The 13,547-nt window shown below is 37.6% G+C and overlaps 1 protein-coding gene across 1 annotated transcript in view; it reads right to left on the bottom strand.

The window, feature by feature from the left end:
- Positions 1-592: 592 nt before the first annotated feature.
- LOC107754786 (atrial natriuretic peptide receptor 1-like) overlaps positions 593-13,547 on the bottom strand; it is a 102,094-nt gene continuing 89,139 nt past the window's right edge. Inside the window, exons 13-21 of the mRNA XM_016571373.1 lie at positions 11,415-11,574; positions 11,186-11,341; positions 6,411-6,579; positions 3,496-3,642; positions 3,122-3,245; positions 2,900-2,968; positions 2,325-2,499; positions 2,070-2,168; positions 593-1,624 (exon numbers count right to left, since the gene is read on the bottom strand). Of these exons, the coding sequence (XP_016426859.1) occupies positions 1,473-1,624; positions 2,070-2,168; positions 2,325-2,499; positions 2,900-2,968; positions 3,122-3,245; positions 3,496-3,642; positions 6,411-6,579; positions 11,186-11,341; positions 11,415-11,574 (1,251 nt within the window). The 3' untranslated portion in view covers positions 593-1,472. The remainder of the gene's footprint in view (positions 1,625-2,069; positions 2,169-2,324; positions 2,500-2,899; positions 2,969-3,121; positions 3,246-3,495; positions 3,643-6,410; positions 6,580-11,185; positions 11,342-11,414; positions 11,575-13,547) is intronic.

Below are 13,547 nucleotides of genomic sequence, written 5' to 3'. Positions count from 1 at the left end.
GGGGGAATAATAAAATGGCAGCAGCTTTGACAGGAAGGAAGTACACATTTAGCCGTTTGCATCATTATTATCAGTGTTATTTTATTATAGCTGTGTGTCACATACTTATTTTGTTCTTCAATATTTTGCAAAAGAGTATAGAAATGATGATATAGAGGGATTTTTTGACACAGTCTACACTACTGGTCAAAGGTTTGGGGTTGTCTCTATATGCTCACCAAGGCTGCATTTGTTTGATCAAAAATACAGTATACTGTAATATTGTGAAATATTATTACAATTTAAAATAACTCTTTTCTATTTGAATATGTTTTAAAATGTAATTTATTCCTGTGATGCAAAGCTGAATTTTCTGCATCATTACTCCAGTCTTCAGTGTCACATGATCCTTCAGAATAATATGCTGATTTGCTGATTTCAAGAAACATTTCTTATTATTATCAATGTTGAAAACCATTATGCTGCTTAATATTTTTATGGAAACTGTGACACAAGGTTCTTTGATGAATAGAAAGTTAAAAAGAACAGCATTTATTTGAAATAGACATCTTCTGTAACATAAAAAATGTGTTTACTGTCACTTTTGATCAACTTAATGCATCCTTGCCGAATAACAGTAAAAAAATCTTACTGACCTCAAATTTTTTAGAAATCCAAGCACATGAATGGATCCGAGTGCAATCTCAGAATTCCTAAATTAAATCCCAATGGATAAAATCAAGTTCCATTTGGAAATCTCTCACATTCTGGAAGTTAAAAGTGTTGGTGTTTCTTGATGACATTAAGGGGAAAGTAAATCCTGCTATTAAATGAAGACAAGAACATCCCTGTGCTGGTTTCTCTGAAACACTATTACAACATCTGTAGGGAAATGCTCTTGAGATCTGAGAACAAAATCCATCATTGCACATTTCTCTGCTTTCTTAACCATACTTGCCATTTATTATTATTTCTCTTCTGTGCGTAACCTTTATCTATGGTTCAAAACCCTCTGCTGACCGGATCAGTTTTGGCAGATAGAGGAGGAATTGAGAACATTTCGGATGGTTAAAAAACTAGAGTGACTACAGCACTGTGTCTCTGTGTGACCAATAACATGAACGACAACAAACAGACCCAGAGGCTTAAAAAAATCTGGACGAAGACCTATCACGACAAAACAAAATTCAAAACTCCTACGAGACCCGTAAACACTTGATCCGGTCACACCGATCTGATGGTGTGTTATGTCATCTTTCATTTGTCTAAAAGATTCTGCTCAAGTTTACTTGGCAAAAAAAGTCACAGCTAGATTCCCATGAAGCAATAACATGACGCTTTTGGGAAATGAAAGATGAACAAGACCCAGTTTTGAAACATTGCTTTCTAAGTCAGGTCTTTTTCTGAAGAAACCTTCTTTCATCCCGGTGTCCCACACTGTCCCAGTACTTGTTTAGATGCGTTTTGTTTTGTTCTCTCCTCTCTGTCAGTTTTTAGGCATTATTGGAGCTGATCTCTCCCAGCAGCCAGTACGTTCTCATCCGTCCCTTTCCCTTCATCTCCACATCTCCCCTGAGCTCCAGCTGGAAGCAGTTGAATTCCTGCAGGACGGCCCGTGTGGCCTCTGAAACATGGATCTTCAGGGCTGATGGGGGAGAAAAATCAGTGTAAATAATCTCACACACACACACACACACAACCACACACACACACACTCTTTTCTTCATTCATTTCTTTCCCTCACTGTCATTTTAGTTTAGATGACATATAATCAACCTTAAATACCGTGACTAAGGTTCATACTCATACTCAGTTTTACTCAAAGTTCACTCAAGTGATTTACAGACGCCAGACTAGTTTAAATGAATCATCAAAAAGTTGCAGCTTATACACACAAAGAGGTCAGCCAATCATAACAGAGATCATTTACATATACAAGGCTTAAAGATGTAGTAAATGGATCAATTCCATATGTCAGAAAGAGGGTGCAAAATTATCATTTTTAGCTACACCACTGTTCAAAACTACCATTTGGTAAATGCCACAGAAGTGTGGGACACAATCGTTTCAAAAGTCTGGAGGCGCCTCACCTTCTCCATTGGATTCCATGCGTGAAGCTGTGTTGACAGTATCGCCAAACAAACAATACCGAGGCATTTTCAAACCAACCACCCCTGCACACACGGGGCCTGGACACATGAAAACACCCACCCACACACACATAACCATCAGTCAAAGCTCCCCATTAGTCAGCCATCAACACACAGTTATGTCCTCAGAGAGGCCAGACTGCTCTGTGCTGTACTTCTACTCTATTAGACACTTTCCTGACCCCTGATCCTCACCGCTGTGGATGCCGATGCGTAGGCGGAGCTGCTGGTCAGGTCGGTGGCGGATTCTAAATGAGTGAACGGCCTCCAGCAGAGCCAGAGACATGCGGGCGATCTCGCGTGCGTGCAGTTTCCCGTTCCTCACAGGAAGGCCCGACACCACCATGTAGGCGTCACCGATGGTCTCCACCTGGGGGCGCCACACAAAAACACATCGTTCGGCTCAGTGGTGGGCAGAGACTGTGAGAAACATCTCAGTCACTTAAAAGGATAGTTCTTAGTTTCTTTCTTCTGTTGAACACAAAAGAAGATATTTTGAAGAGTGTGTGTAACTGAACAGTTGACGGTAGCCATTGACTTCCATAGTACAGAAAAAAATACAATGGAAGTCAATGGCTGCCGGAACCTATTTTTTTCTTCAAAATATCTTCTTTTGTGTTCAACAGAAGAGAGAAATTCATACAAGTTGGGAAAGACATGAGGGTGAGCAAATGATGACAAATTTTCATTTTGGGTGAACTATCCCTTTAAGCTAATCGAGCACGTGTGTCGTTGAACAGGCAGTGAACGTAATGACTATTTGGAATTACCTTGTACACGTCAAAATTGTCGATGATTGCATCAAAGCAAGTGTAGAGATCATTCAGCAGCGTCACCACCTGTGGCGGGTGCAAATAGACAAATAGATCAGCTATAATTCAATACTGCACTCACGATTGTCACAGTAAAAAAACAAAATTAGCCTATAATTATTTGTGTGCGACTGTTTGAGGAGCGTTTACTGAATTACCCCTTTACAGAGGGATTCTGACCTGCATCGGTGTGCTTTCGGCTGATAATGCGGTGAAGCCCACAATGTCACTGAAGTAGATGGTGACCGAGTCAAAGGCTTCTGCCTGCACCATCTCACCTCGCTTCAGCTGCTCAGCCACTGAGCTGAAACAAAAAACACACACACACACACACACAATCAGATACAGCCTCAAAAAAAAAAAAGTCAGAATTGCGAGATGTAAATTGATTTGAAAACGTGCCTTCCATACTTTACTTTCACTTTTGAATTAAATGATGAATAAAAGTATTAACTGCCTTAAAAATCTTATTGACCCCAGACTTTTGAATGGTAGCACATAGTCATATGGTTTACAAATGCTTTGGAAATTGGTTTGAACAAACTAGGACTCACTGTGGGAGGATCTGATAGAGCAGAGCTTCAGCTTTACGCTTCTCCTCATGGTACGCCTGTGTCCTCTCCTCCACCAGCTCCTCCAGGTTATTGGCATACTGCTCCATACGGGACAGGAGGTTATCCAGGATGTTGGAACCATATCCCCTGAGGAGATGAGGCAGAGACAAGAGTTGTGAATGTGTGTCTGAACACTGCAGCACGGGCAGTGGAGGCACAAAAACATCAACTGAACACCCATAATACACAAGGTTTATTATGTAAACAATGATTATTAAAATATGAACTAAGAAAATTATTATTCAAATTTTAGTTGACTGGATTTACTACAGATAAGATCATAGTACTCCTAGCTCCATCTAAGACTTTATACCATGCTTACATACTATCCCACAGAATTGCAATTTGGAGAACAAATCAGTGCATAAAATTTGAAAAAGACTCACTGTATTTCATGTCATGCTTTAAAAGGGTTACAAACTCTTTTCAAGTTATATTAATGCTAAAGCGTATTGTGTCATGTTCATAAAGTGAATTTACACACAAAAGACAGGCACATTGTTTTAATTTGGCCAACATTTCTTTCATTATTCCTGGATGAGACTCCCGGCCAGGCTGAAATTTTGTCCCAGACCGGCATTAAATTAATATTTGTAAATATTTGTGGCTTGAAACAGCTGAAAAATTGAAAGTGTACTGCTGCTCTATGGATGTTTTGCCATTCGGGTAGGATTATTAAAATTAATTAAAACTATTAAAAACATTTCTCTTATAAAGCGGAATTAAAATAACATAAATATAAGCAATTATATGAACTGAGAAAAACGGAATAAGATCACATATATAAAATAAATAAATAGTCCTATTCGCAAAATATATTTGACTTAAATAATTCACAGAAACGAAAGAAAAACTGCGACAAGTTCTATATGCCGAGTTTCTGTTCACGGAAAGTTCACGGAAAGGAAATCAATAGCCTATATGGCAGAAAACGACATCTGTTTGTTTTCTTTACTTTGTAAAGCACAGTGTTTTGTTGTTATTGTGACTGTACACAAATAAAAGTAGACCCTTTATAGTTTCATATGATGTCTCACTCTTATCTTTGTTTCTGCTGTGATAAGGGACAAATTCAAGTGATCGCGGAGGCGCACACCTCGCTCACCCGCACACACACAACATATTAGGCTAGTTACTAGCCTATCGCAGCTTGTTCATTACAAGCGGCAACCTTCCGGTCTCTCTCGTGAAACCAATACGGGTGACTAAAACTGCAATTCATCGACTGGCCGCTAGAGGCTGGCTCCAAAAGGGAGTCAGTCCCATAGACTCTCCATGTTAAAATGCCCAACTTTACAGCAGAAAAAAATATGTTTACAGCCTGGTACAAAAAGTGATTTTGGTCTATATAGCTAATTTTGCCCTTCATGACAACTGTGAGGGGGGTGAATTTTTTTTATAACTCATCCGTTTAAATTATATTAAGCCTTAAAGTTCTGCATAATTAAGGGCGTGGCCACTTGAGTGACAGGTGGATTGCCGCTGTTGTCACCACCGTCGAGCTAGGTGGGCGTGGTTTCAGCAACCAGCTCCTGCCTCTTTGCCCATTTTCGATTATCCGGGAGTGACGCGCGGTGACGCGCTGCCAAGATGGCAACGGCCGGCTCCGCCTACTTTAGGCTTCAAAAACGCTCTTCATAAACCTACAGGTGACGTCACTGATACTACGTCCATGTTTTTATACAGTCTATGGTTCATTAACAAAATAAAATAAGCCAGCCAAACTTAGGCTACACTACTCAATTTAAACAGACCGAAGTACAATCCATTGCGTTCACCCACCAAACATTGCACATGTGAAGGATGATTTATGGGCAGTGAAGTTCAAATCATAATAAATAATAGTTTAGCATTCAAATACATCATGAATATGGAAACATTTTTGAGTGGATTCGTACCAAGTATGAGAGGTAGGCTATGTGAGCCCAACGACCGTTTCAGTTTCAGCAGCAGTGAATTCATTTTGAGTTGATGTTTAACTAGGCTACTTGTACTATTTTTCATTAGTTTTCTGAATACCGTTAAATTGAAAGGATTTGTTATGGAGAGAGAAGAACTAGCCTAAAATAGCTTTTAGTAGGCCTAATGTTTATCTGTATTAATAATGTAAGTAAATATTTACATTTATTTACCGGCATTTTACATTAGGCTATTCATGAATGTAATAATAAAATGCGACTCGGCCTTTACGCGGCTTAGACTACCTTTTTTTTTTTTTGTCCCTCAAAAACGCAATTTTATAAAAGGTATTTTTAACCATGTAGCAAACGTAAAATTTACTTTAAAAAACTAGTGAACCTTTGTATGTGTGTCTGTTATTAACATATATTACATATGCATATAAATTTCAGGTAACACTTTGGGCCCTATTTTAACGATTTAAGTGCATAGTCTAAAGTGCAAGGCGCAGGTGCACTTAGGGCATGTCCGAATCCACTTTTGCTAGTTTAATGATGGGAAAAACGGTCGGTGCGCCCAGCACATGGTCTAAAAGGGTTGTCCCTATTCTCTTAATGAGTAATGGGTGTGCTTTGGGCATAACATGCAAAAAACCAATCAGAGTCTCATCTCCCATTCCCTTTAAGAGTTGCGCTCACGCCATGGCGGATTAGCTATTTATACGGCGGAATTTGCAAGAGCAAAGACTGAACAGAGAGGAAACGGAGCTGCATTGTAATCCTTTCATTTTTGAATTAATATTTGGCATGTTTGCGTGCTGCTGCGCGTCCCTGTGTGTGTAATAAGCAGAGTGTATGCCCACCTATAGGCGCATAATACTAACGCGCTCTTTAAATAAAAAAAATGTAATTTGTCATTTGAGCTCTTGTGTGTGAGCTGATTTGTGAATCAGGTACCGGTTATTCTTGCGAAGCAGTACTTTAATCTGGTTGAAGTCGGGCCTCTCGTTGACGTCTTCTGACCAGCAGCGCTGCATCAGCTGTCCCAACTCATCGCTGTGGCTCTGAGGACACAGCAGCGGACGCAGGTACGGCCAGCGGCCCTCCGCCACACGCTCTATGATCTCTGAACCACAAAACAAGAGACAGTAATGATAAGAAAAATTTACAAACATGCAATTAAACATTCTCCAGACAGTGAGTTACACAACTCTCTATCACACAGAAAATAACATACACAAATTAGCACATAGAATTAGCATAGCAAATTTCACAGAAAAACAGTGATTGCGATCAGACTCCCCACTGGTGCGAGGGATAGAAAGACAGCAAATGTGTGAGGAAAAAAAAAGAGATGAAAGTGTCATTCACAGGTTTTGAGAAGACCTTGGACTTAACAAATGTCTTCACAGCAATCAACAGGAGTGATGATGATACAAAGCTGTCATGACCTTTCTGTCCCACTCCACACCTCACTGCACTCAGGAAAAAATAAAAAAATACATTCCCAATATCTTCATCCCTCAGTCTTTTAGCTGGCTCTAAAATACGACTGGATGAGCTACATACAAAGCTGTTTTAAAGTAGCTGATATATACACTTTAAAGAAGGCCACACATTTTGATGTGTAACTGTGTAACTGTAAGGCCACATATTTTGATGTGTTGACATACTAAAGTACATAAAGTACTTGATTGTAATTGTAACTGTATTTTGTTATTTGATATTACATTTAAAGAGATATTTCAAAAAAAAAAAAAGAAATGTCTGTCATTAATTACTCACCCTCATGTCGTTCCAAACCTGTAAGACCTTCGTTCATCTTCAGAAGACAAATTTTTGATTAACAAAAAGTGCACCAAAATATTCTCGTAGCTTCATAACATTACGGTTGAACCCCTGATGTCACATGGACTATTATAACGATATCCTTACCACCTTTCTGGGCCTTGAACGTGTCGATTGCATTGCTGTCTATGCAGGGTCAGAAAGCTCTTAGATTTCATCAGAAATATCTTAATTTGTGTTCTGAAGATGAACGAAGGTCTTACAGGTTTGGAACGACACGAGGGTGAGTAATTAATGACAGATTTTTCATTTTTGGGTGAACTACCCCTTTAAAGTTTATATATTTTAAATGTACTAAATTGCTACTTTATCATTGCAAATGTGTAATTACTAATATATGTAAATATTGTATCATATTATGTAATCATATTTCAAAGACAATATATAAGTCATTATGAAACTACACAAAAAAGATGTATTTAAGTCTTACTTAAGTGAGCCAACTGTAAAGTTCACCTATGTTTTTTAATATTAAAATGTACATTTTCATTTAATTCCATTTAACATGGAGTTAAGCATTTAAAAACATTTTATTCAGTTAACACTTAAAGGCAGGGTAGGTGATTTGATTCAAAGACATTTTTTGTTATGCTGGTTGAAAGTTTTCACATCCCGATAGCAATCACTAAGTTAAGTGGTCTAAATATATTTATATGTATTCATATAATCTGTAGAAGGCGTAGGACTGTAAAATGTTTGTCCAGTCAGCGTATGTATTCGCATACCTCTGTGCACCCTTTTTGCACAGACATGATACGTCCTCAACACGGTCCATTACGCTATACCGCAGACCGGGCGAGAATGGAATTATTATTGTATTATTAAGCGCTTTGTACTGTAATGTTTTCTCACCGGTGAATGAGACATGAGGTAATCTGACAGCGTTGACACCATCTCTCATCGTGTCGCTGGTTAGCCTCTGGTCTGCTTGTGCACGCTCGTGTGTTTTGGAGGAGGCGTGGCTTTGGAGAGTGATTTGCATGTAGGGTGGGATCTTATGCTTTCAAAGCTATCTCTGAAATCGCCTACCCTACCTTTAAATATATTCTAAGTATTTTTGTAGTAAGTACTACTTTTTAAAGGTATGCTTAAGTGTACTCTTTTTTTACTTAAGCATACTTCCGTTGCTCTGACAGTTAATGGCATTCTCTCATTGCTGTCTTTGACTCCCTTTGTTCTGGTGGTGAGCTGGCTCTGCTCCAGACACGTCACTCATGTTTTGTTGTCTCTCTTTAATGCAGCCGCTGGTATGTGTGTGGTGATCCGTTTATTAGGACGGGTGACATTCACTGAGTGTGTGTTTGTATCCATGACTCTGTACATAAGCAATACTGACACCGATAGAATGTAAATAAGACTCAGAACATACCGTAACAAAACAAAGACTTCCCCACCCAAAGCACACAAAATAAAGAAAGCAACAGAGACAGTTACTGTGTCACTGCTGAAAGTGACCAGGACACTTTGCACAAACAAAGAATACTTCTAAAGGTTTATATGCAGCATAGCTTATAACCGGTATCTTTATTGCAAGTATTTGTGTATATATTGGCCACTTAAAAATGCCTGAATGTCATTGCAGTACATATCATTAAACCAATTGTCATTTGTACAAATGCTACTTGAACTTTTCTTAGAACTAACTTCACTTGTCTGAGAGATTTTTACTTTTACTTTTTAAGGAATAGTTCATCTAAAAAATGCACTCACCCTCAGGCCACCCAAGATCTAGAAGAGTTTGTTTTGGAGAAAGATTTGGAGAAATTCAGCATTTCACTGCAGAGGAACCATTGGTCAGCAAGTGATGAAATTCTAAATTTCTCCAAATCTGTTCCCATGAAGAAACTAATTCATCTACATCTTGGATGGACCTGAGGGTGAGTACATTTTCAGTTTTGGGTGAACTATTCCTTTAATAGGCTGGTGTTTTATTTAAAACCTAAGACATTTTTTTTATGTGAAATCTTTAGCTTTTGAAGTATGATATCTTTAAAATAAATGTCACTTGGTTTAATATTTTGTTATCTAACGCAATGGAATCTTAAGTGTGCAAAGATGATTTAGGCCACTGTTACTAATGCTTTGACAAATGAAACTGTTTTGATTGTGCTCACAAAGTGAGTAAGCAAGAGAGAGGTGAGGTGAATGTAATCACAGGTGACACGGAAAGGAAAAATGCAAAAAGCAACCCGTGCTATCAGTGTAATTCACTGCATAATCTGTATCTGATTAACACATTTTATTTAATGTTGTTTTGATTCACATCAAAGCGCTAAACGAGAAAACACTCTCACCTGCATAATGAGTTAACCATTCTCATGGTTATTCATATTCACCAAAAAACTTCTCTTGAAAGCGTGTAATAAAATTACTGTCTATTTTACGGTTCTCTAGGGATCAAGCAGCAAGCGACGCTTTTCAGAGACTGTTGCTAAAAGGTAATGTTCACCCAAATACGACAATTTCTCTTGTGTGCTTCTATTGCAATTTGCTATTAAACAAGCGAGAAACAATGTGTGACGAGAGGGGCGGGGCCGAGAGCCGTGGGAACGGAGCGAGGCCGGTGGAGGAAATGCTAATGCGCAACACCTGCGCCACTCACCGGTCTCGAGTCCCACGGAGGAGCTCCGGAAGGATAAAAGGAGGAGTGACGACAGTGTTGGACGAGAGAGGACCAGGCCTGGACTTTATTTTGTGTTTTGTGTGCGGCAGTCGTCCGCGAGGGGCTTCCGCTTTACTTTCATTTTGTGTTTGTTTGATTATTAAAGTATTTAAATGTTCGCCGGTTCCCGCCTCCTTCTTCCCGTGACTACAAACGTTTGTTACACAATGAAATCAGTCACATGCACTAAGTGATATATAAGACTGTCCACAATACACTCAGAAAAACAAAACAAAAAAAAAAAAGACACAAAAGCTAAAACTTATATTTTTGTACCTTATTTACCACAAATGATACATATTAATTCCTTAAAGGTACACATTAGTACCTAAAAGGTACATATTAGTACTTCTTAAAAAAAGGTACCTGTTTTTTTCCCGAGAGTGTTGAAAAAAAAAACCTTTAAAATATAGAACTGTAATCTTCATGCTGATTTCAGTGTTGTTACTGTTAACTAAAATAAAAACTGAAAATATTAATAAAAAATAAAAAATATTTTTAAAACAAAATGAAAATTAGTTTAATTGATATTGGTAATTTAATTGTATTGATAATTGAAATAAAGCTGAAATCAAATATAATTATCAGATAAAACATTTAAACTTGAACAAAAATGAGAAATGTTGCATTGGCAGCCAAGTGAAATAAATATGTTTAGGTTGAAGTATTAAAATGACAAACTAAAACTGAAATAAAAATAAAATAAAGTTATATAGAAATATAAAAATAAAAAAATTAAATATAACAAAATTAATAAAAATAAAATTAAAACTAAAATTATAATACTAAAAGCTAATTAAAAATATGAATAAATAATATAATAATATATAAATATTATTAAAACAACACTGGTTGGTTTCATATAAGATCCAATTGATTTTTCTCTGTATTTATTTATTTATTTATTTTTATTATTTTTATTTATATATTAATTCATTAATATTATTAAACTTTTGGGCAGTTGCAGCACATGACATGAGGCTTTTCTGCAACATAATATCAGGACATATTGTTGCTATTTTTATGACATAATGGCTTCCAAAAAAAATCAAAATAAATTTTCATTCAGAAATTAAAAACAGGTTCATCACTAAAGAGGTGTATTAATGTCATTGTATGTATGAATTAAATTTTTAATGGATAAAAAAAAAAAAAAAAAGAATAGATCTAGTCAAAAAATAACCTTGATTACACCTTCAGAGCATTGTGTTTGACCTCTGACCTTTAGGGCTGAGACAAGGGCCTTCCAGGTAGAAGACGCCCTTCAGCAGGGCGAGTTCCTGCAGGATGATGCCAAAGCTGTAGACGTCACCCTTCTGTGTCCCACATGCAGGTGGGTTGTCGGCAAGCAGAAGCTCTGGGGCTGTCCACAGCTTGCCTGCGAACGCAAACATGGATATTACATCTTCACACGCACGCAATCTGTATCTACGTGTTGCCACGGTACTCACGTGCATAGAGAGTGTGCACATCCTCCAGGTTGTTCTCCTTGCGGAAACTTTCCAGGCCGTAATCGGTGATCTTCAGCACGAAGCGACTGTCCACCACGCAGTTGGAAGACTTCAGGTTGCCGTGGGAGACAATGACGCTGTTGTGGAGGAACGCCATTCCCTGAGTGGTGAAAAGATGACAGTCTTACAAAGACATCTGACAGCATCCATCGTATTTACCAACACCACACCATGAAAATATTAATTACAGACTCTTTTGCAACTGCAATATGCTTTCTGGAGTCATAATTTGCTCGTCAGGGAACTGACATCCTCATGGACCATTTCAAATTACACACGTCTCAAAACCACCCCTATGTATTGTCTCACAGGAGCGAGCCTCGATTTAACAGAGAACTATATTTTAAAAAATGCAAAGCAGTTTGATGTGAAAGATTTATGTTTTAGTGTTCTTTGACAAGCATCATTGTCACCTTCTCCTTGTAATACCTATGTCATACCTTTGTCATTATACAAATTTATGTCCTCATTTGTCACAAAAACGCGCGCACACACACACACACACACACACACACACACACACACACACACTATGTGGCTCATAAGGAGAGTTTGTGTGGAAACAAGACTTGATGGATATTAATTATATTCCCTCACATCATCCTGTCAGTTATGTGTTATTATATTTTCACATTTTATATCTAAAGTGTGTAATTTTCTTGTTAAAATACTTTATCCCAGTTTGAATGTGCAGAGACAACTCTAAGCAAGCCATTTGTAGACTGACTTTGAAGAGTGTAAACACTGTGGTGCTTTCAAAACATTGCTGTTTGTTGGAGCAATCTGACATAGCAACACTGGCTCAACCAACAGCATTACTTTGGGGGCGGGGCTACCCATTTTTGGCGCAAAGTCTCCTAGTGGCACATTAAAGTCCTCCTACGAGGTTCGTATTTATGAGTTGGGAAGTCGAAATTACGACATCAGGTGCATTCAAATCACTTTGGTTGGAGTAAGGTGGTGATGTTCCTTTTCTACATAAAATCCAACATAATTTTTTTTTAAACTTTACATCTATAGAATGATGAATAAACCCTAGCCCTAACCCTAGTTTTTATTAGATTTATGAGGGTGCTGTAAATTGATTTGGAATTGTATGATACTATGGTATTTTCAACATGCACCTTAAATATTTTTATTGAAAAAAAAAAATATATATATCATTAATTTGAACAAATTTACTATTAATAGAAAGGCTGCATCCATTGCACTGCGACACCCCCAACTCTCATAGTTACTAATGTTTATGTTACTAGATCTTTTCGAAATGATTTGAATGCACCGTAAGGCAGTCACTTAAAGTGACTGATTCTGTTACGTTCCACATAGGCAGCATCATCATGTGCCACTCACATGAAGCGCACAAGAGATTCAACCAAAAACTATAGATATACAAAGAGAGTTCCTTCCTGTTACTTACGAATGGGAGAAACTGCAATGCGCAATATGGCCGAGTAGTCCTGCCTTCTGAATGAAAGAGTCAATCGCTTATTGGTAAAGTCATTGCGTCACTGCAGGTGCCGTTAGAAGCAACAAGAAGGAACAACAATTTTGGGGCAGTTAATTTAAGATTTTGTTGCTGATTTGAAATATGTCATTTAATTGTGAGCTCAGCAGGCAGTTTTTTAGATTTCAGGATTCCCCCATTCATTTAGATAGGGCTTGGGCTTGGATGCCCGGAATAGCTGCCCGGAGATGTTGCAAATATGTCCGTCAGCTTTCCTTGAAAGGGACTTTGATTCAACTCACAGCTGATTCCATTAGAGTTTGACATTAGCATGTTGCTAAGCTAACAATATATATTCTAATAAAGCACAAAATACATAGCACAGACAAATATTAGCTAAAACAGAAGATTTAAATTATATTAAACAGTTTTTAATCTACTTAAAAAAAAAATGATTTAAATAAATGTTTATTTTTTTTTCACTAAGCTAGTGAGGTTTTTGCTTAACTAAATCTATTCAAATTTGTTTTCGGTAATTGAAATGAAGCTGAAATAGAAAAATAAACATTAGGTGAAAAAATAGAAAATTAAAAATATTGCCTTGGCAACTAACTCATATAAATAAT

Source organism: Sinocyclocheilus rhinocerous, unplaced genomic scaffold (genome assembly GCF_001515625.1).
Source record: "Sinocyclocheilus rhinocerous isolate Xijiao unplaced genomic scaffold, SAMN03320098_v1.1 scaffold21, whole genome shotgun sequence".
Classification (NCBI taxonomy): domain Eukaryota; kingdom Metazoa; phylum Chordata; class Actinopteri; order Cypriniformes; family Cyprinidae; genus Sinocyclocheilus; species Sinocyclocheilus rhinocerous.
This window is presented reverse-complemented; position numbering and strand designations above follow the sequence as displayed.